Consider the following 23,650-nt stretch of genomic DNA (forward strand, 5'->3'; position numbering starts at 1 on the left):
TTCAGATAACAATGGCCACTTGTGGACACCTTTACTTATATATACAGCTATTGTATACATACAATCCCACAGAGTATTTGCATTCCTGGAACTTAAAGTACAAATTTTTTTTTGGTTAAGCGAGCTTCAATAATTTCACCTATTTGTCAGGAAAATCAAACAATACACAACCTTAATATGAAGATTTCCAAAGATTCAAACTTTAGCTTTAAAGCTTGTCGGCAAAGACCTTTTTTTCCCCTTTTTTAAACGTTATTAACAGCATAGATTCTCTGTACATTATTTGCAAATGTATTAGAGTAAAGTGAATTTTAGACGCAAGGAGTGTCATGGTGTACCTGTGAAGTTTTAATAGATTATGTTTTGAAGTCTTCATGTAGTGATCACAATAATAGATGAAGGTGGTCAGTGTTTGCACCAGTATGTGGTAAAACTGCACTCTCAGCATATTCTGAGATGTTTAATTGCTCAGAAATTGAGGAAAGGCATCCCAGAAGAATGAGGATGCCACAATCATATTTTACTGTGGCACATTTCTGCTGTGTGTGATGTGCAGTGTGAGTTTTCCGCCACACAGGGCCTTTTGGCTTTGAAGTTCAAAGGGATTTACAAATAAAAATAAACTAAGTATAACTGACCAAATTTAAAGGTCTGAGGTTTGATGATTGCATGATTTAATAATACTATCAAGAGAAATCACAAATGAATCTTTCTATGATGTTCTATTACTTTAACCATATCTCAGATCTGTGAACTTACTATGTTTAATACCAAAAAGAAAAACAAAGAGGGGAAATTAGACAGCGGATCTCTGCACATTCATTCAAACACTAAACAAAAAAAATCCAGCATTATTAGTGTTTCTTTTATTATTAATATAGCATTACCTGGAAAAGTGTCAGACTCCCTCTTTATAATGGCTTGTTGCATTGACAGGTTCTAATAGATGGCAATGGCAAGATGATCACAATTTATTTACAAAAAAATTATAACAAAACATAGTTACATATTCACACACCCCACAGATAAATACCTTTTAGAGCAACACAGAATCTTTTAAAAACATCTTCAGAAAGGAAAATACCTATTGACACAAATGGCATGACCTGGTCCATTATTTTTCAGTTATTTTCTGTACTCGGTGACAACTTGAGATGCATTATTACTCTGTATCATCAAGTAGAAGTCAGGAAATAGACCTTATTGATTGTCAGTGTTCGTTGTAAGTTGGCATCTACAGTTTCAGGAAGTATTAAGGTCTTTGTCATATTTGGGGGTTTCGCCCAGCATCCAGAGGGCGCACGACTTTGACGATGCAAAAAGAGACACGTTAACCTTCACGCTTGGTGCCGATGTCCTTGCCCATGCTGCGTGTCCTTGTCCCTAGCACCTGTCGTCCTCCTCTGTATCACTGAGGGTGTCGCAGCCCGCAGCTGAGGCTGTCTGCATCAGACGCTTCCTGAAATGTCCATTGGGGACCTGCCAGCCGGTCCGCCAGCGTGGGTGAGCTGAGCCAATGGTGTTTGAGCGTCCCAGGCTGCACGCCACGGCCGCCTCAAAGGTCAACGTCTCCATGGGACCAGAGGGGTCCGGGCTGTGGTCGTCCTCCTGCGAGGCCAGGAAAGGCTCTGACGGGTAGCGTCGAGGTGGGGACGCATTTATATCGAGGTGACTCCGCCTCTCTCCCGCAGCTCCTTCTTGGGTCTCCCATGATGCTTTGGCCCGCCTCGTGGTCTCTGGGCTGCCTTGTTCATCGTCGACTTCTCCGACGGAGACTTGCGTGCGACACTCCAGTGGGGAATAGGAGATGTGAGGGCGGGATCGGGTTGGGGTTTGTGAGAGAGGTCGCCGGCCACTGGGTGTGCTGGACTCTGACGTGGAGGGTACTGGGCTGTCTGAGCTGTTGCCCTGAAGTAAAAAAATGAATACATTAACAGTTAATCCGGTAGCTGCTCTTGAACTTTACTCACATTTATTCATGGTGCCTTTCATATTGTGATGCACCGACGCAAAATAGTGGATAATTGGGAAGCGAAAAGAAAACGATTCACGGTTTTCAATGTGAAAAAAAAACAAAACTTGTTACTACATGACGTGATTTTGTATTTTACCCGGTCCAGTTCTCATTTCCCTAAATACAATCCAATGAATACCAACAAACACAATCTTTTGCATCCCAGTAACATACATTGAAGTTTGGGTTCTATGTGACAAAATGGGGTAAAGTTCAAACGGTGCGCATACTTCTGGTATCACAAGTAAAGAAGCAAACAGAAATCAGATGCTGCTCAGAATCAGACAGTTTTCAGGCCTGAACCAGTCAGAACCTAAAGAGTTTGATCTTTTTCTGATCAGTAGCTAATACCAAAGAGCAACCACGTCACACTGACAGCAACGCTCTTTGGTGTTGAAGTGTGTATTAAAGGATGAACATTTAAATATGAGCTATTTTCACTATCGTTTAGGTGTTTAAAATGTAGGAAGCGATTTAAAAGAATACTGCATGTTGAGCCACGTCGAGGTTTGTGTTTGATTCGGGCTGCAAAGAGGGCAAGAGAGCAAGGCTTTCAGCAAACAAGAAGAAGGCTGAACAGAGTACAACAATGCTGCTGTTTTATCACTTTAAGCTGTCAACCTTTGTTTATAAGAGACAATGCTGGACTTTTTTTTTTTTTTTTACAATACAAACAGAGACTGATATTTTAGAAACACTAGCCATGCAAATTACGCTAATCACTAAGGCAATTTAAATGCCAACCCTGCAAAGGTTTTGTCTTTTAAAGTAATACAGCAGCTCTTGTGACAACATGATGTCGCCTGTTCATCTAATACATATGTATAAAATAACAGTTGGTCAAAGCTTACTATCAATAAAAACTGGAAATTGGGCTCAAAACTCTTATCAGTGGCTCTCTAATCAGACACGCAACTGCTGCTGCGTTGCCTAATACTAGGCAGGTCCCCCAGCTGTCATCAAAACCGGATAGCAAACATGATTTTATGAGGTGAAGATGCTTCATTGAGAATGTCAAGAAACAACATGAGACATAAAGTAGCGAGAACAGCTTTGGTATGTCTATTTTAAACCTCATTTGAGTTTTTGTTGTGTAGGTGAGTATGTTTCACGCACCTGTTTATCCTGGGGAAGTGCTCGCTCTACGCTGGAGGAGCGTGAGGGCTGCAAGCTTCTTTCCTCCGAGTTACAACGAGAGGTGTCTGGAGACAACAGGTGGCAACGCTCCTTAGACCGGCCGCGCTCCCTGTGCTCAGACCGGGAGACTGGGCGGCATCAGGAGATAAAACGAAAAGAAAAAACACGAGATAAATGTGCATTAAAAAAAAATCACAATACTTAAAGATGTATTATTCTTTCATTAATACTTGATTGTTACTCCTCTATACCATACTGAACGATTTTAAATGAACCCCAGGAGACTGGTGTTTTTAAAGTACCGGCAGAGTAATCCATGTGGCGATGTTGTTTCTCCACCAATCCCATTTACTTTCTCTCCGATGTTAGATTTTAATATCACATATCACACGGAGTTAAAATATTAAACATATAAAAAGACTGCATTCTTAACTCACAAAGCTTTGGTGTTGGGGTTAGTGCTGGCGCATGTTTTGCTTTATGCCTGACATAAAATAAGGTAATTCTCTGTTTATTTTAAAATGGTATGTTGTGTATGCTACCATCAAACATTTCCTTTTTCTCCCAAGGCCCATCCATGCTGTTAGTGTTAATTTCAGCTTGTAGGAGCTGTTTTGTTTTTCTAGTGAGGAATACAGCTAAGGCTTGATGTTCCAGAGGCTTTGTCTGGTGTGCACACAGAAATACTGTTTTATTTCCGAAATGTAGACAGTCCAATCATTATTGTGTAGCTTTGATTAAACGTGTTGTGTTGCAACCTTCAGATAATATGCGCTCCAAGAATGGTTGTGAATTTATGTTTAGAATGCTTTTCAAGACTGATGTGGTCATATTTAACATTCTTAAGATGACATATTCTAAAGTATTAACGTGATGATTTCTTAACACCTGGGAGGATTTTTGGGGGGTATTTTGTGTTTAGATATTTCTATCCTTGATAAAATTTAGTTAAAGGTTATCCCTCCAGGGTAACACATCTGTGCCAACACATCATACTGAATTTCTCCTAATACAAGAATCCTCTCCAGCTCGTGTCCCCTCTTCACCGGAGCAGCATTCTAGATGTGTCAGAAAGTTGTGGGAAGTAAGAGGGATTTAAAAACTTTAAAACGTAATGGCATGTCAGAGGAAGAACAGAGAAGAAGAACATGTGATGTGTGTGTGTGAAGCTCCGCTGTTATCAAGATAACCTGTCATGCAGTCCATTGTGATCATCTGAGTGCAGCATGACTATTCAAAGTCCTTCCCATATTCTTTTATCTACATAAAAATGTATTGTTTTTATATTGTATATCAATTGTCTGTAAATTGTGAGTGCAGTAACCAAAGTCTAATTCCTTGATTGTATACACATTTACAACCTGCAACTCTCCAGAAGCCTTTTATTCCTGCAAGCCTTCTTGAGAGAGACATGATTTTTCTGTGAGACTCCTCAGAGGTTCAAAAAAAGTGTCTTAGGAGATGTTTTATATGAGACTCTGTGTTCCCTTTTCATCCACTGGAGAACCTCCTGTGACTCAGTTTAATTTAATAGCTGCAATATTGAGAAAGCGTTGTTGCTGGGATCACCACCCCCCAAAAAAATGTTTAACTCGAATATCCAATTCTGTTTGACAAACACATTTTTCCTGCTGTTAGAGCACCCCAGGCTGGCCGTCAGGGTAATGGGCCAAAACTCCTTCAACAGAGGGAGAGTTGAAAACAGCCTGACAACGAAAAAGCAAAATTATGTTTCCATGGACATGACGCTGGATAAATCTGTGTTAGTCTGGTGATCTTGAGGTGACAAGAATGGATTTGGAAGAGACAGATTCAAACTTTTTCCTTACCTCTTCCTCTTAGGAACGATGGATAAAAGCAGAACAATTTCATACATAGTTTCCTTGAACATCTCAAATAGAATAATTTGAACCTAATCTGTTGAATGATAATTTTGCCGAACAGTTCCTTCATAACTTCAGAGTCCCCTTTGTTCAAGTCAGTAGAAGGTGGTTTGAGTAGATGGTTTGGCTTTATATGTGTTGTTAGTTTGATTAGTATATTTACAATCACAAAATATTTGCTTGATTGGTAACACATTTAAACTGTGATTTAAGATTTTCTCAGAGTTTCAGATTATGTGATTAGAAATAAATCATAGTGCTAAAAATAAATAAACTCCTTTTTTTTTAAAAATGTGTAATAATTGATAATTTCCAGCAAAGGTCAAGGATTCAATCAGATTGGTAAACAGATTGTTTAATTGATTGATTAATTACATGTATCCTTGTTAATTCCAAATACTCAGTATAACACTAATAAGGACCCTCAGTTATTTAAAGGTAATAATTATCCCTCCTTGCCCCTCTATGGTTAACCTTGTCGTCTGTTTAACTCTTCTAACCTAGTTAGCTAATTCTTAAGTACCTCTCAATCAAATCTTTTTTTATTTGGAAAACAGAAGATGCGGTTAGGGGTAACTGTGGATCAGTGTTAAGATTAGTCGTCTCATGACATGGAAGTTTGATTCTAGTTTCCTCCTGCCACATGTTAAGTTGCAGTCCAATACATGCCGTTTCTAAATCTTCCAACAACAAAAAACAGAGAGGGTTTTATAATTTTCTTCTTGCGAGAGAAAATTTGTCCTCACAACGTAGACAAGAACTTGCAACAATCGATGCAAAGACAATCAAGAATTTAAATCAAATGACTAACCAGCAGCCTTGTAGCTTTTGTGTCGAGGTCGGTAAACTCTCTCAGGGCTTTTGTCCTCCTCCCAGAGGCCGTTTACACGTTGATCTGCAACCGTGGAGACCGACCGCTTCATGGAGCCGTTTGTAGCCTCTCCCTGCTTATGTGTGACCGTAAACAAAAACAATGGCAGCTTAAGAGAACAAAAATCTAGTTCCATCTATAGGATTTAGTATTAAAAAAAACAGTGAGAAGCATGTTTTCATGCATCTATTGGTGCAAACAGTGCAGTGCATCCTTTGGTTTCGTCTGCTCTCTGTTTTGGGGATGAAAGTCATAACAAGTTGAGCCATGAGCGATCATGGATGACAACCATGACAGTTCATTGAACCTCAGGCAACTTCTGAAAGCAGCAAAAATGCCAGAACCAAACTCTTCTGAATTCAAAACAGACAAACCGTGCACATAGAGAAACAACCCGAGCACTTTGGCTCAAGAGCCCATGCAGCCGTCGAAGCCCGAGAGATCCAGCCAGGGAGCCAATGTCGTGGAAGATTGTGTGTACCTGCAACTCTACAGCCAGACGGGGCATAGAGGAGGCCCGCACACAAAGGCCTCTCCCAAGTGGAAGCTCCAATGGGGCTTCAATCCCCCAAATGCATTCGCCCACCTACGTGAGTACAGAAATTAGACAGGAGGGCAAGGAAAGACAGAGCACCGGTCAGGTTCACCCCCCCCCCCTCCCCCTGCTAGCACTGCCTCTCGTACGCACAGGCCCAGACCAGAAAGAGAAAAGGGAAGACGAACCCATTCATCACTCTGGGAAATCTCAACCACGAGCCTAATATCTAAAGTTACGCCGTGTCAGCCTAACACAAACAGATTAATAACTAACAATAAGTTGGACTTTAGTGAGAAGAGAGAAAAATGAGAAGATGAGGCCGTAAAAGATAAGCACAGAGTGAAGAAGAACAAGAATATACAGAGAAAGACAGAGTTTCCGGTGCATGGCTAAAGTACCTGATACTTTTGTCACATTACAAGCGCAAAGGTCCGTGTGACTTATGTAGTAAACCAACAGGGTAACTGGGAAGTGGGGGAAAAAAACGATGTGGGGTTTTCAATTTTTTTATTTTTTTATCTTTTTACAAATAAAAGTTTGACATTTTTTTTAAGCTCCCTGAGTCACTACTTTCCAGAATCATCTATCTCTCTGCAATATCATCTGCAAGCACTGCACATCTACAGAGTGAGTCATTTGGCCATTCTGTTTTGCCGCATAAATCAGTATATTGACTAAATTTTTCAGTCGCCATCTGGCATCTGTTAACATCATCAAGTCTTGCTGAAGGTTTTCCTTTCTCAACTTGGACTGGGACTATTCTTGCACCTAAAAATGCTCTAATTTAAACAATTTCACTGTTGCTCTGCCTGCATGTTCATATGTTGTTGTCTTATTTACTGTTTTAAGCTGCTTTCCAACCCATCTATAGTCCTTTGACAGATTGTCTTCCTGGATTGCCCTGCAATTAGCTCCATCCATCTTCTTATCGACTCGGACCAGCTACAGGTGTCTTTGCTGAAGAAAAGCATTGCTACAGCATGATGCTGCCACCACCGTGTTTTTCCAGCTTGGAGACGTTTTTAAGGGGGCGTGCATGTTTTCTGGCATAGTCTACTATTTGTATGTAGGTCAAACAGCTCATCTTGCAACATTTTTCCAAATGTTTGCTGTGTCCCCTACTTGGAAATAAAAGCTTTCTTCTTCCTGGTCATCTATAAAGTGGAGCTACCAGTAATTTTCCCATCAGATTCAGATGATCACACCTGAACTGTGGATCTCTGCAGCCCCATCGTAGATATCATGGGCCTATTGGATGGCATACTCAGTAATGCTCTCCTCTCCCTTCTTTCCATTTTAGATGAACACAAATGTCTTGGTAGGTTAGCAGATGCTTGAAACTTCTTCACACCTTTAGCCCCCGACCCGTCTACTGTGCTTCATGGTGTTCGTGATGCTGTATGTATTCACTAGTGCTCTCTTAATGTCACAGAACAGCTGTGTTTACACTTTGATTAAATCGCACAGAGGTGGGCTATGTTTACCCATTGGGTGACGTCTGGAGGTCTTTATGCACTAGATTTTATATGGGAGTATCAGAGTAAAGAGGCCTGAACAAACTTGGATACCACACTTTTTAGATTTCTTGAAAACTATACATCATAGTTTTTAAAAGTCTGGAACTCCCCATCGGTCACTCCAAATCTCAATTAAACATTTTAGAGTTTGTGCTTGTAATGTGACAGCACCTGCTAAACTTCAAGGAGTACAAATATATTTTGCAACGCATTGCATGTTTCAGCTTGGAAGAGCAATAAGTCATGCATTATCAAGTCCTAAGGCAAGACAGCATCTGCCCAGGGGCCAAAAGGCATTCCTCTGCACACTTACATGGAAGTACCTCAGAATAATGTGATATCATCCGACTGACAGGCAGTCTAGACCGGGACAATCAGACAGGAAAGACAAAGCAACACACCAACAGTGGGACAATCTGCCTCCTATATTCCAACCAGCTGAGGACTCACAGACAGGAGCAGAAAAAAGCAGCGTTGCAGTTCTCTGCAGGGCACTGAAACACCAGTGACCACTTAGCCCATATATACCACAAATAAGTCAGTCAAAATCAGGTATTCAATAAAATCAGTGTCTTTTTCCTTCCTTGAATTAGATATTTAAAGCGATTTCAATGGGAAGCCAGTGTGTATGTCAAATTCATCTTGTAAAAAGTAGTCGTGGTGATTGCATCTGTTCTGTCTCACCACATTCTGCTGCTGCTGGTCGCCATCGATGTCCGAACTTATGGGCGGCAGAAATAGGTCCTGGGGGGAGATGGGGCTCAAAGCCACAAAGCCCCCTCTGGTCCTGCGTGGGAGACCGAAATAAGGCACAAAACAAATTGAGTAAGGAAACACTTGCAGCAAAGCACCGTAAATACATACGTTTCGTAAACATTTGCAGACTCACAGGGCTGAGCCCGCGCTGTGCGCCATCATGGGCAGCGGGTTGGTGTTGGACAGAATATCCTCGGGCAGGGTGGAGGCGTCCAGACGTTTAAAGATCAAGTTGCTCTTCTAAAATAAAAAAAATGCATACATCAAACACAGGTCACAACTTTAGGGTAGATTATTTTGCTAACTCTGGCCACAGTTAAGATTTTTTCTTTATTTTTGAAAGGCATTGACTTGTGTTTTAAATGTGGGCAAAAATGATGATGGGGGGGGGGGGGGGTAGAGAATCGAAGTTTGTATTTTTGCAGATTTGTAACATATTAAAGCTTTTCTTTATGTCACTGACATCTAAGCTGAACCTTTCATGTTTTAGGTTGTGAAGAAAACCTAAATTATTTGTGTTTATAAACCATTTAGGAAAGCCTCGTAAATGCTCACTGCAAAAATGGAACTAGAAATAGGTAAAATATTCTTTAAAATGAGTGTATTTGTCCTTGATTTAAGCAGATAAGTAAGATGATTTGCCAATGGAATAAGATGTTTGCACTTAAAATTGGAACAACTCCTCTCCATCATATTATTTTAAGTGCAGGATGTCTAATTATCTTATTTTAGGGCTCAAAATACTCATTCTGTTGGCAGATAATCTTATTTACCTGCTCAAATCAAGGATTAAAACACTAACTTTAAGAACATTTCACTTATTTTTAGATCCGTTTTTGCAGTGCTGCGATGACGTGGTAAGCTTCTGATAATTAATTAGAGATAATTAAATCTCAACACCTGAACTGACTGGAGGCATGCCTTTGGTTGTATTTTAGGGAAAGACCTCAGACATGAGGATCTAATGAAATCAACCAAAATATTGCAAGAGATTTGTGGACCACCATAGGTCTGGCTCATCCTGGGGAGAGGTTTCCAGATACCTGAAGGTAAACAACAACAACAACCTTCAAAAGCCAGATTAAAATTTGAAAATGAACTAACAAACAGAGAGACATGAAAGTGAAAAGGAAAAAAGGAAGGACGCATAGAAGGGCTTTAGGAAAAAAAGAAGGACATTTGGACAGGAAGATGGAAGGAGGAAGACAACATTTAAACACTGAGATAGAAAAACATGTCTGCAAATTCAAATATTTTTCCATACTCTATATTCATTTTCCAGACTGTATGAAAACCCAGTGACTCTCTCCAGTGGTATGAAATGGAAAGCAAAAAAAAAAAAAAAGTGTAAATCTAACAAAAAATTATGCTTTCAAAATGAGGTGCACCAGAGTTTGCACTAAACATGCTGTGCTGACCTGAGCTTCCAGCTGTTGCCTGAGTTTCTTTGCTTTGTTCGTTTTGAAGTAGTCCATTATCATCATTGAGGCGTAGATCTTTCCCACTGTCATGTCGGTATCTGTGGGAGCAGCGGACGCGCTTCATTAAGCCCCGCCTCTCGTCTCTCAGCAGCAGACTAACTAAGTGCCTTCACAGTCAGAGCCTCACCTTTGTTGATGGGTACCAGTAGGTCCAAGTTCTTCTGCGGCAGATACGGCCAAATGATGCTGATCTCCTTCTGCAGCTCAGCATCCAGAGCAATGCGGTCCTCACCACCTGAGACAAATAGACTTTTTTTAGCTTCTGATGACTGCTTTATTAGTTCGAATTGACTCTTTACAGTGTCTGCTATAAAAAATCATGACCCTGACCTCGAGCTATTTTGATGTCTAAAGCTGTGCGGATGAGCGACATTAGAGTTGAGGTGAAGTGGACGCTCATGTCCTCATCCACGGGCATGTTCATCAACACCAACCTCTGAAGAGAGAACAAGAAAAGGGAAATGAAACTCAGCTGTAAAACCTAAGCAATAGAACAAAAAACAGTTTCTTTAAATCCAGAACAGTTTGCTTTAAATTTCCTTTTAACACTTTCCCAGTTAACTTACTCTGCTTGAAAACAGTGATCTCATTTTTATTACCTTGTAGGCGATCTTAGCGGGACATTTTTTACCCAAGCCCAGAGGCGGAGACATGTGTGTCAGCATCTCGTACATAGCTGTGTAGTGAATACGCCCACTTGAGAGAACACAGGAGAGACAGGGAGCAAAGAAAGTGGAGGCATTAATGAAAAGAATGAGTTTTATTGCTCTTTAAAATGAGGGCTGATCATAGGCTTGTATTAAACATGTAGTGGCTCGCGAAAGCTTCTTAAACCTTTGCTCGTCTTGCAACCACAAATATCAGCATTGTTATTTTTTTGAGAGAGAATAACACAGTGCAGTGTATAAAATTGTACAAAGGCTTAAAGTTTTGTAAAAAAAAAAACGCCCAAAAAAACAGAAAAGTATGACATTCATTTGCGTTTAGCCCCCATGACCCAATGCTTTCTAGAGCCACCGATGCAACTACGGCTGCAAGCCTGCACCAGTTTTGTTCATCAAGAGTTTAAACTTTCTTCATGGGCCAAATGGAAAACAGCTCAAATTCAGTCAGATTCAGTTCAGAGGGCATATGAATGTTAATTTTCACATCTTAGCATCCATTTTCAATTACTGCAGATTTAGGTTTGGACCATTCTGAGATAAAAATACGTTTTCATCTAAATTATCTATGGTAGATCGTACTGTAGGTTCATTTCATTCTATCAGAAACCGCAATAAATCAAGCCTTATTTCCCGCAGCTGGATTTGTGCATAAATAGGTTTTGCTTGCACATCCCAAATATTTCCAGCAGTTTTACAGAAACAAGCATTAATAAAAATAAAGACTATTAAAAACTATTATTAAATAAGTAGTTGAAAACAAAGTTACCACTTGGCAAATGTACATTCTGTTTAGTTTTTATGATTTAAATAGCCCATATGTTCAAAGCCTGTTACATACTTTCATAACCAAAGCCACGGCATTGTGTTGGTCTCTCACATAAATCCTGATATAATACATTGCAGTGTGTGGTTGTAATGAGACAATATGTGGAAAAAGTTTGATGGGTGTGATAGCTTTTGCAAGGCAATGATCACATTGCAGTGCAGATATTTTAAAGCTTTAACATTTCATGCTCTTTGGATGCCCTCTGCTGGATCCAGACAGAACATCCTCTGGTCCACATACTGAAATGTGAAGCAGTAGCAGAGACTAGGTAAAAGCTCACCATGCCAGCCTATCATACTCGCCCCATATTCGGACAAACTCGTCCAGGTGATGAGGGCCCAGGATGGAGGAGTCCCGCGTCAGGTACTCGAAGTTATCCATAATCACAGCCACAAACAGATTCAGCATCTAAAAAAGACAAACAAATAAAGATCTGAGATGACAGTATAAACCGGGTGAGAGGTTGAATTGAGTTACGAAACTAAGAGTTGCAAGAAAACAAACAACCCCCCCCAAATAAAAAAAAAAAAAAAAAAAAAAAAAAAAAAAATATATATATATATATTATATATATATATATATATATATATATATATATATATATATATATATATATATATATATATATACATACATACACACACACATATACATATATATATATATATATATATATATATATATATATATATATAATATATATATATATATATATATATATATATATATTATATATATATATATATTTTTTTTGGTTGTTTTTTTTTTGTATGTATTGCGGAGTCTGACCAGGAAGGAGCTGAAGAAGATGAAGGAAACAAAGTAGCAGTAAGCGAAGTCTGTGCCACACCCGCCCTCGTGGTCTGGAGACATGGTGAGGGGGGCAATGGACGGGTCTGGTTCACACTCCTGTCCAGAGAGACAGGAGAGCATGATCTCCTGCCAGGACTCCCCTGTTGCACTCCTGGTGTTTAAAACACAAGCATCTTTAGCTTAAATCAACATGACACACTTTTGTTTTTCATGTCTGTCTTGATACAGCTCACCTGAAAAGAAGCATCAGTGCACTGAAGAAGGTCTTAAAATTGTTGTGCTGATTGATGTGACTCTCATCATTCAGCTTGATGTTTCCAAACACCTGCGGAAAACACAAGACTTCAGAGAACTGAATGGTTTCACGGGACTCCAGTTTAGCTTTTACCGCAGCGGTGGCCGGACAGAATATGAGACTACACACATTAGATACATCAGACCTCAGGTTTATATCCTAATACTCACAAAAGGGAAAAATAAAATAACTATGTACCATACACAGCAATGACTAACTAATAGGGATCTAACACGATATCTTGTTAAAAGATCTATTTCCAAAAGATAGCTTGTAAATGCTAATTAAAGAAAGGCTTTTCTGCTCTGACTGTACTTCGAGTAACAACACCTTCCCACTGTATTTTAAAGTAAGCTGTTTAATTTTAAGAAATCTGTACCTTTATGCTTCTTTTCAACACCGAACAACTGCACTGAGCGCTAAAATGAAATCATTTTACTAAATATTCTTGCGAAGTTTCTGAAACAACAGTAGCAAAAATATCACCTGCATTCCAATGATGGCGTAGATGAAGAAGAGCATGGCGATAAGGAGGCAGACATAAGGAAGAGCCTGTCAGAGGAGAAAGGAAAGATAAAGGTCAAACATATTGCAATTGCTGAAATGTTCTCCACACTAACCAACCAACTAACTAACTGAATAGATAAAAGAATGTAGACTTTCAGACCTTGAAGGATTGTACGAATGTCCAAAGCAGAATGCGGATGGTGTAGCCCTGTCTCAGCAGCTTGATCAACCTGGCTGCTCGGAAAAGCTTCAGGAAACTCATGTTGATGGTGTTCACCGACTAAGACGGCCGTACGAGTTGGTTAGACGGAGGGAGAAGCCGCCAGAGAGAGAAAGAGTGGCAGCCAGGCAGGAATGACAGGATGTGAATGACAGATGGCAAAATTCAACACAACATGACTTCAGTAGGCACTGGAGACAGAGGCCGACACGCGCGAGAGGAAACTCGCAAAGATTTGATGCTGCGTTCGGAGGTGCCGATTCCCGTTTTTTAGTTTTGGGTTGCAACCTTTTAACATTGATCAATATACAAGACACGGCTTACCTGCAGGTCTACAATTATTTCTGTGATGCTGCCAAGAACAGTGATAAAATCAAAAATGTTCCAAGTGTCTCGAAAGTAGTTCTGCAGAGTAAACACAATTTGAAATTGGTTAGATTTTATAAATGCATCGCAGAAACAAAAAATGTGTCCCTAACTTCTTAAGTCGGCTGCTTTTCTGCTCGCATCCCCACCTACCACAAACCCAAAGGCCAGGATCTTCAGTATACACTCCATGGAGAAGAGCACCGTGAAGGCGGTGTTTAGGTGCTTCAGGACGGCATCATAAGCTGTTGGGGCCGAGTGATACTAAAATAAAAAAGACATTGTTGTATTATCGTCTCAAAGGGTTTGGTTATATACATATTGCTGACAAAACGGTTTACCTTCATCATAAGAACAACTGTGTTCAGGGCGATCATGACAAGCACCGTGTACTCAAAAGAAGGCGAGGCCACAAAGTGCCAGAGTCTGTACTGGAAGGTTTGCCGGTTCTGGGGCATGTAGCGGGTCATCGGTTTGGCACTGATGGCAAAGTCAATGCAGGCCCTCTGATGGGGAGGAATTTCACAGTTTAAGCAACAGTTATGCCTCGAACAATTTCAGCCAGTGTTGTTAATACCTCATTCTTCTCCAGGCTGCACTCCTGAATCATCTTATCACCCTGCTCCTGGAAGGTGATGATGATAAGAGCCACAAAGATGTTGACAAAGAAGAACGGAAAGACCACAAAGTAGACCACATAGAAGACGGACATTTCCATCCGGTTCCCGCGACTCGGCCCCATGTTCTCTTCTGTGACATCGGTGGAGTGCTGAAGGACCCTGGATCACGAAAAAGACATCAAACATGTACCTTTCCTGTTCCTGGTCTTGAACAGTAAAATAAATGCACATCCATGAAGACCCTCAGCTTCTAGACACTATAGGAGTTTCTCATCATTTAGTATCTGATTGTTTCTTTTCGTTTATTTAATTTTCCCCATTGCCTATATTGCATGTTTATACAGTAAACTAAATTAACATGCAGTAGTTTTCACACTTAGTCCGTTTTATTGTGATTCATTGCAGTAGATCTGCTTTTTATTTTGGCACACATGTATTTAATACATTCATGCTTGTCTCATTTGCTTCAGTCATGGTTACGTGCTTAGGTGAACTCTTTCTGATAGCTGTGTTTTCTAGATTCACAACTTTTTAAATTTGGGGGAAGGGCGGTAAATATCAATCTCCTTTAGCTGTTGGTAGTTTATATGTCAATTTTACTTGTTTTGTTTTCTAGGACATTCAAAAAGCTCCTCTAACTACATTAGGCTGTGGTTTCTAAACAGGAAGAAGGTGGACTGCTCCCTTCAGCTCAGGGGTTATGATGGTTTCACACCAGACATGTTTTAAACTTCAAAAAGTCATCCAAGTTGACTTTTATGTGCACAAGCATCCTCAACTCGGATGCTGTTGCACATAAAAGTCAGACGCGCTGTCTAGAGTCTCAACGCTCTGACGACACGTGGCAAAGTGTGGACAAATTTGTTTGGCGGCCGTTGGGAGGAGCTTCCGTGTCCTTTTCCTCTGCCAGACAATTTGCAGAATGGCGGATGAAATTGAGAGAGTGGTTTGGCTTTATGTACCGAATAAAGGTAGAGAACGTCTTTTGAAGCCTCTGCACCGTGTCTAGATTCACCAGATAAATCAGAGGCGTTCTGAGTTTGGTGATTTTCACCACCTACTGCAGCAGCTGCGGGTTGACGACGGTCGCTTTCAGCGCAATTAACGTTTCAGCCGAGATGCTGACCCGCATCGGTGACCTCATCTCCCGCCAGGACACCAACTACAGGCGCCCCATTTTAGCTCAAGAGCGTCTGGCTATCTGTTTGAGGTTAATGGCCGTCATTCAGGAGGCTTGAGCTGCGTCCACCATAGACTTTACATGTAAACCAGATGCCCTAGGGCCTAGACGCTCAGAACGTGTTCGGTCTAAACGCAGCATTAGTCTCTGCTTTAGTATCTTGATGTCTTGTTAACAAGATACGGCAGGATGGAGCAGGAGGCGAACAGATGGATCAGGGCTCCATCTGCAGTAAAGCAGGTGCTGCTTTGGTTTGGTGAAGGAAGAGCTGAGCCAAAAAGCGAAGCACTTGATTTACTGGTTCGTCTTCTGTCCGGCCCTCGACTATGGCCATGACATACTGATCTTTAAGGAAAGAACACTATTCTGGATGGAATCAGCTGCAATGTCCTTCCTCTGTAAGGCTGTCTTCACACAGTCTCAGATTTAGGGTGAAGAGTAGCCATTCATTGTCTGCATTCAAGAGTTAGTTGATGGTGTTCGGGCATCTGATCAGCTTGTCTTCTTGGCTCCTCCCTTTTGCCACAGGGATAAAATCCCAGGCTAAATCCAGAACCCACTGGAGGCACTATGTTTTCCACCTGGCCTGGGAATCCCTTAGGAATGAGCTGGAGAAGGTTGCTTCTAGATTTCCCACCTAGACCTGTTACCTCTACAACCCCATCACAGAAAAACGGAAGATAATGGAAGACTTGCATTGGAGGAAGTAAGAAGTCAGAGGTAGGTTCCTCAAATTATCCATGAAAAGATAATGTCTGTTGCTACTTAACAGTAAGGATATAACCTGAAAAGTGTTGACTTGCACTGAGAACTTACTGAGGCCACCCCTCTCCGGTCGACACCGTGAAAAGCGTGAGCAGGGCCCAGCAGACGTTGTCATAGTGAAACTCGTGCCTCCTCCATTCTCTTCTCTTGACCTCTTTCTTGTCTCTGCTGTAGTCAATGTAGAAGCCTCTGCAGGGAACAGAGCAGACTGAAGGTCATCATTTCACTTAATTCACCAATTAAACCTGTAATTTAATGAACATTACCAAAGCTTTGGTTACATGTGAATGTCATATATACATTAAAGAGTAACTTGAAGAATACTGTGGAGATTTCCAGTTGCTGGCCTTTTCTGTTATATATAAATACAGCAAAACTTAAAAAATTTCATTGTGGCAACAATTTTTGAGAGAATCTTTAAAAGTTTAAATAAGCTTTGGTAGCTTTGATTTCCTTTCATAAAAACACCGTTGACTTTAAGCTGTAACTTTGCATCACACATCAGAAAATACCCATCAATATTTCTCTTGTAACATACCATCAGGCTGTAATCCTAATATATATAGACAAGAGAGGTATGACTGTTCTTTTAACAGAAAAGTGAATGTTTCCCAACATGTCAAAAAACAATGCTGTAAGCTCCTTTTTGACAACAGAAAAACCTGATTTTGTCTCTTAATTTTCATGTTTTTGTCCACAGTTCCCGTGATGTAAAGTGTGGAAGAACATGCTCATTGAGGCTGACAACATGTAGGAGGATGCTGCTGATATATACAGGGCATACCTACTCAAAACACTAATGTGAGTCTGAGAGAGCGGTTCGGGTGCTTATTTACCGACATTCCTTTTCTGTTTTCATGGAGCTGTCAGTGCAAAAGAAGAACTTCCCCTTAAAGAGCTGGACCGCGATGACAGCAAAGATGAACATAAAGAGCTGATACACAATGAGGATGTTGAAGACGTTCTTTAGAGACGTGACCACACAGTCAAAAACCGCCTGTGGAGGAGAAAGACAAGAGGTAGGCAAAGCGAAGAAAATCAATCAAAAGCATTGGCAAAAGCAAGTTTTTCACATCTTCACCAGACCTTGAGTTTAGGGAGCCTCTTGATGGTCTTAAGGGGCCGCAGAACTCTCAGAACTCGGAGGGACTTTATTGTCTTGATGTCTCTGCCTTTGTTGTTTCTGGTGACATTGAAATAAAGTATCAAGGAATGCAGCTCTGCAGTCAAACTCGAACACAAAGACATGGCATAAATAGAAGAACACAGTGAGAGCAAAATGTCAGTGAACTAAGAGAAGGAAACATACAATGTAGTAAAGAACTTCAGGTCTGAGAGAAGGTTAGAGACTGGCAGACATTAGGAGTAAAATTCTGATGCCGTTTTACTAATAGTTTTCCCACTTATCACATTTGTTGTTATTGTTTTAAGTCCTTTTTTTTTACTCTTCCATAAATGATATGTCAAAAGGCTTTTACTCACAAATGTAGCTTTTACTAAAATGTGTTCTTTCTAATAAACTGAAAGAGTTAAAAATAATACGTTTTCTTTTACTAATAGTTGCAAGATCGATAGATAGATAGATAGATAGATAGATAGATAGATAGATAGATAGATAGATAGATAGATAGATAGATAGATAGATAGATAGATAGATAGATAGATAGATAGATAGATAGATAGATAGATAGATAGATAGATAGATAGATAGATAGATAGATAGATGACAAATTAAGCAATCCAAGCAATCCACACATACAAGAACTCTATACTGATAAACCCATAAATTAAGTTTTGTGCAATGAAATTGACTAGTGCAGGGAATAAGTACTGAACACGCTGAGAAAAGGAGACCCAAAATTGCATACAGTAATGAACAAATCACTAAAATTGCTCTATTTAGTTAATTACCATAAAAATCTTACCTTATAAAAAGTCCCCCACAGTCAAAGCCATTTAACCTGATCCCCTGATGATAGTTCTTCAAGATTTTTTTTTTAAGCTGTCATTACCTGTAAAAACTTGTCTACATCATACTTAGTACTTAGTGTTCAGTATTTATTTACAGTATTATTCCACTCTATTGCATACAACTTCAATTCTGGGCTTAATTTTTTAGGATTTCTTTATATGTGTGGGTTACCTGGGAGGTTACCAACATCTAGTGTAGATGTCATCTTAGTTTGCATGCTAATGATATTTTGACTGGGAAAAGCCTTGACATGTTTAACATTTATCTTCCCTACAGTATATATATATATATATATATATATATATATATATATATATATTTTTTTTTTTTTTGTCTTATTTTCTGCTCCTAATACATGCCAGAATCTTTAGTTGTGTGATGTGTGAAGGGCATCATTATGAAAAAAAGACCACATTAACACAAAGGTCAAGATGCATGGCAACGAGAGAAATATGTAAGACTTATGAGAGATGTTCACATTTAGAAAATTTTTACCCCATCACATTCCTGGTATCCCCAACAGTCATAAAATCCACAGGAACAACAGAGAAAAAAAATTCAGGGATAAAAAAAGGTTACATCACATTCATATTAACAACAGAGAAATCAACATACAGTAAAACCCCTCTCCAACAAATTGCACAAGAGGGTTAGTTAGTTAGTAAATTAACATTTGCATGCAAGCAATGAAAGACAACAGAAAAAAAAAGCTACACAAAAATCATCTCTTTCTCTTGAAGCCCTGGGGTAAAATTTAGAACGCAGATACAAACTCCCCAGGCTTGCAGGTATCCTGATGCGCGTAGTTTGTGAATTCAGGAAGGACCGTTTATAAAAGTACCGCATGCTCAAAAAGTTATGAGCCGCAGTGAGTCAGCCGTTAGTCACAGGAAAAGGCTGAACTGCGTTGTGACTCACGTTAGAGCAAAGGCGATCAGAGCTCCCACCACTACAATGAAGTCCAGGAGGTTCCACATGTCTCGGAAGTAGGAGCCATCGTGCAGAATGAGACCCTGGTCTATCATCTGGAGGCCAAAAATAGATGCATGCAAAAACCTTTACAGGAAACAGGCCCAGAATACTGTAGAAGGTCTTAATTAAAGTTTTTTTTTTTCAAATAGGAAACTTGCTTATGTCACCTACCTTTATGATCATTTCAAAGGTGAACACTCCAGTGAAGACGTAATCAAAGTATCGCAGCACCTGGGTGGTTCAAAAACACTTTTAAGCCTGACTCCCTGTAAGTGCATGATAGTAATACACTGGTTGCCCTGTAGTTGGACTGATTACCACACAAAAAAATGGCACAGGACAAGATTCTGCAGGCTGGAACGGCTCATTGGTGAATACTATCTAAATCAACCTGGATACACTAGAGCTTTTACAATTACAGACACAGATACAAACACAAACGCAGTTATTTTTAGTCCTGTCAGGATCTGCTTCTGTTGAATCATCTCGGCAAAACAAATCATGAAATAGGAGTTGTTTGTTGGGATAACGACCACACTGATTGCCTAAAGTGCGGCAGTAATGTAGAGCAATGGCTCCATTAGGCTGCGTGATTCACGAGACCAATTTAAAGGAGGAAAACATCCGGACAGCAGACCGGTTATAAAATGCACACCAATTCAGAGCGTAACAAAGTCTTTTAAACCATCGCTGAGCCAATATTTATGAATTCACACAATCGGTTTGGATTATTGACATCACTAAACTCCACCCGGAGACATAAAGAAGACATTTTTGTTTTTGTCAACATTGATGGAATCTCCCTTCAAGAGTAGTTCGACAGCTGAACGAAGTCCCGCCATACTAGCGTGTGCATACTGTGGACTCTCTCCACGACACTGTGAAAAGGGAAAAGTTGTGAAAAACAAACTGCACAGCGATTTGCCAGGCAGAGCTGCTGATTCTCACCTTGGATGTGCGTGAAAGCCAAACGTGTCATGACACATTGTTGCTGGCTGTGTTATGTCAACTAGAGATGCAGCCTGACACTGAGCTGAAACGTCATCGTTGGTACTTTATTAAGAGATGCCGCGAAGTTGCAATCATTGCTTAAGGATGTTCTAAGTATTTCTTGAGTTGATGTTGATTTTTTTACTTTTATTGATAATTTCTTGATATTAGGTAGTAATAAAAAATAAACTAAATGACTTGATTGGCTCAGATGCTTTTGGTATCCTTTCACAAGCTTCTCGCAATAGTTTGCAGGAATTTTGGCCCATTCCTCCTGACAGAACTGATTTAATTGAGTCGGTGTTGGAGGCCGCCTTGCCCTTACACACCTTTTCATCTCTTCAAAGACAAATTGTCTATAGGACAGAGATCAGGGTTTGGTGATGACCACTTCAAAATATTGTCTATTATGTCCTTAAGCCCCTTTGTGATTAATTTAGCTGTGTGCTTAAGTTCATTGTCCATTTTTAAGACCGATTTATATGGGGTGCCGTAGATTTGTGGCCAAGCTTTAACTTCCAACTGGTTGATGTCTTGAGATGTTGAATATTTCCACATGATGCCAGCGCACCGGTCCCTCCTACAGTAAAACGGCAACACAACATGATGCTGCCAACCCAGTATTTCTCAGTTGTGATGGTGTTCCCAGGCTCACAAACCATCAGCAAGTTTCTGGGACTGTGTGAGGTTCCCGTTGTGCTTCAAACACTCCACCATGCATAAAACGCACCACCACAGGGTTAAATGACTGAAGGCCTGTCGCCCTGACCTCTGTGGTCATGAAATCCCTTGAGGGACTGGTGTTGAAGAATCTGAAGGATATCACTGTCTCCCTGCTGGGTGCTCCTGCACTTTGTCATGCGCCAGGATCCTGTTTGTGGACTTCAGCTCGGACTTCAACACCATCAAGCCAGACATCCTCCACCAAGAGGTCACCCCTTTCAGATTACCGCCCTTAACCTGTCAGTGGACCACCAGTTTCCAGACTGACTGGCAGCAGGTGAGACTGAAGAGCATTTTCTCCCACACATGAACCATCATCAACGGAGCGCCCCAGGGAGGTGTTCTCTCCCCACTCCTCTTCTCTCTGTACACAAATTACTTCACTTCAGCTAACCCATCTGAAGTTCCCAGATAACACCACTGTCATTGGTCTGATCCAAGACAATGATGAGTCTGAATAAAGACAGAAGGATCCGTTGGTCCCCCGGTGCAGTCAGAACCACTTGGAGCTTAACCCGCTCGAGACAGTGGAGATGACGGTGAACTTTCGGAGAACACCCCCCACACTGATTTTCCTCACCATCCTCAACATAACTGTGCATCTTTTCTGGTTCCTAGGAGCCAGTATTTCTCAGGACCTGAGCTGGTCTTTAGATGGTGAGACTGTTTTTGAAAAAGACCCAGCAGCGACTGTACTTCCTGCGGCAAATCAAGAAGTGCAACCTGTGATCTTCTACACTGGCATCGTTCAGTCTGTCCTGTGTTCCTCCGTCACTGCGTGGGTTGGTCTCACCTGAGGTATATTCTGCTCTAAAACGGGGTAATGACGTACAAAATACAGCAGCAACAAATACCAAATGCTTGTGTTTATCTTTTTGTTTTTGCAGTAAAAACGTCAGTGTTGTCACAAGATATGATGAGAAAAATGTGGATCTGAGCTCCTGGACTGTACTTTTTATTTAATTCCAGTCACATACTTGTCAAATTTGTTCACACAAATATTGCATTGATGTTAATTTACCGCTAAATCCTAATTTGCGATAGCCCTTGATGGTTCATATACCTTGTTTCTGTCTGAGTTTGTGCACACAGGGTCCTCTGCTGCCAGCGCGATGCTGCTCGCCACGATCACAAGGAGAATGGTCATTTCAAAGTAGCGAAGAGTGACCACATAGTGACAGATCCTCCTGATACTGAGGGGCAACAAAGGGGAGGGTGCTGACTCGTTGCATTCAAAAAATGTGGGAACAACGATCTGGGGGATTTGCTTTGTGTCTTACGGATTGGAGGCTTTGAAGATGAACATGCTGTCGGGAGCTACGGTTTTAGGAGGCAGCGGGGGTTCCTCGTCCTCCGTTTCGTCCTCTTTCTGATCGGACAGGTCTGCCTCCAACTCTTTGCTGTTTTCTGACAAAAACAGACAGTGGGAGAAGACCAAGAGGATGACATGAGTTTTGCTTAAGCAGCTGCGACAAAGAACAACATGAGTAACCAAGAAAAGTCTGTTAGCTACTGATATTAGAATTGAGAAACACATACACCTGGTGGTGCTATTTCATGATGCCATGTTTAAGGCGGTGTGACTGCAGGGAAAATAAAACACGGGTCTACCTGTGACAGGAGTGAGTGCCAGAAGGGGCTGTGCAGACATTTCTATGGCCACGCTGCCCTCCGGGTTGGACTTGTCACGTTTGATGGAGATCTTGCGTTTCTCCGACTCAATGGTACTCACGGTGTACTCTTTTCCCTCTAAAGCGGAGTCAACTGAGGCAGCCGGGCAGCCGGGCTCTCCCTGCTGTGACCAGGTGCACTGCGGAGGATCAGGAATATCGCTGCTGGAAGCAGCATCTCTGATTACACCACAGAATTTAAAAAAAATGATAATAATAAAAAAAAAGGCAAAAGAAGAAAAAGAGAAAATGATTTACTGTGACATATTAACATGAAGGAACCATTTAAAGGTTTAAGTAAATTAAATTGAGTTTTTTGCTTCCTTTGCTGTTGTTTTAATCTGAAATGTCAGAATTTCCGAGAAGAATCCTTTTGGATCAGAGTTGACGTTTACATCTTAATTAAACTACAGATTTATTCAAAATAGGACCTGTTCTTAAAGGTATATCAGTCTGCATCAGAAACAACGAGCCAGAGTGCAGAGAAAGATTGATATACCCTTGGACTGACCTACTGTGATGTAACATTAGCTAAAATACACTTTTTTGTTGTTGTTTCTGATTATCAAATAAAGTTTAATGTCAGAGTAAACACATAAAGCAGTTTTAAAACGATGACTTCATTCATTCAGGGGGAAAAAAAGCTATCAAAACTAACCTAGACCAATGTAAAAAAAAAAAGATTTTGCCTCATTTGTTAAATCGCACTATCACTGGTTAACTCTATTTGTCTGAGAGCTGTGTCAAATCTTCATGCCAAAGCTTGGTTACTGCCAGACATGAAAGAAATCACCCAAACAGAACCTGTTTGACAAAATGAAGTAGGCAAAATAAAAAAAGGCAACGTATTATGCCCTGATCTAAAGAAA

The 23,650-nt window shown here is 40.6% G+C and overlaps 1 protein-coding gene across 7 annotated transcripts in view; it reads right to left on the bottom strand.

The window, feature by feature from the left end:
* Positions 1-23,650, bottom strand: part of LOC105935453 (voltage-dependent R-type calcium channel subunit alpha-1E) — a 94,688-nt gene continuing 71,038 nt past the window's right edge. For 3 of the 7 annotated variants that reach the window (XM_036138261.1, XM_036138262.1, XM_021323215.2), the window contains 27 exons: positions 22,723-22,961; positions 22,392-22,518; positions 22,175-22,304; positions 19,570-19,629; positions 19,345-19,451; positions 18,922-18,933; positions 17,541-17,637; positions 17,291-17,451; positions 16,506-16,643; positions 14,467-14,668; positions 14,231-14,395; positions 14,043-14,153; positions 13,848-13,928; positions 13,464-13,583; positions 13,283-13,348; positions 12,735-12,826; positions 12,478-12,652; positions 11,969-12,096; positions 10,797-10,893; positions 10,528-10,633; positions 10,325-10,432; positions 10,135-10,235; positions 8,850-8,956; positions 8,645-8,747; positions 5,846-5,981; positions 3,131-3,279; positions 1-1,908 (listed from right to left, as the gene is read on the bottom strand). In XM_036138261.1, the coding sequence (XP_035994154.1) occupies positions 1,384-1,908; positions 3,131-3,279; positions 5,846-5,981; positions 8,645-8,747; positions 8,850-8,956; positions 10,135-10,235; positions 10,325-10,432; positions 10,528-10,633; positions 10,797-10,893; positions 11,969-12,096; positions 12,478-12,652; positions 12,735-12,826; positions 13,283-13,348; positions 13,464-13,583; positions 13,848-13,928; positions 14,043-14,153; positions 14,231-14,395; positions 14,467-14,668; positions 16,506-16,643; positions 17,291-17,451; positions 17,541-17,637; positions 18,922-18,933; positions 19,345-19,451; positions 19,570-19,629; positions 22,175-22,304; positions 22,392-22,518; positions 22,723-22,961 (3,643 nt within the window). In that variant the 3' untranslated portion in view covers positions 1-1,383. The remainder of the gene's footprint in view (positions 1,909-3,130; positions 3,280-5,845; positions 5,982-8,644; positions 8,748-8,849; positions 8,957-10,134; positions 10,236-10,324; positions 10,433-10,527; positions 10,634-10,796; positions 10,894-11,968; positions 12,097-12,477; positions 12,653-12,734; positions 12,827-13,282; positions 13,349-13,463; positions 13,584-13,847; positions 13,929-14,042; positions 14,154-14,230; positions 14,396-14,466; positions 14,669-16,505; positions 16,644-17,290; positions 17,452-17,540; positions 17,638-18,921; positions 18,934-19,344; positions 19,452-19,569; positions 19,630-22,174; positions 22,305-22,391; positions 22,519-22,722; positions 22,962-23,650) is intronic. The other 4 variants (XM_036138265.1, XM_036138264.1, XM_021323208.2 and 1 more) reach the window with 4 other exon arrangements.

The sequence above is a fragment of the Fundulus heteroclitus genome, chromosome 6 (genome assembly GCF_011125445.2).
Source record: "Fundulus heteroclitus isolate FHET01 chromosome 6, MU-UCD_Fhet_4.1, whole genome shotgun sequence".
Classification (NCBI taxonomy): Eukaryota; Metazoa; Chordata; class Actinopteri; order Cyprinodontiformes; family Fundulidae; genus Fundulus; species Fundulus heteroclitus.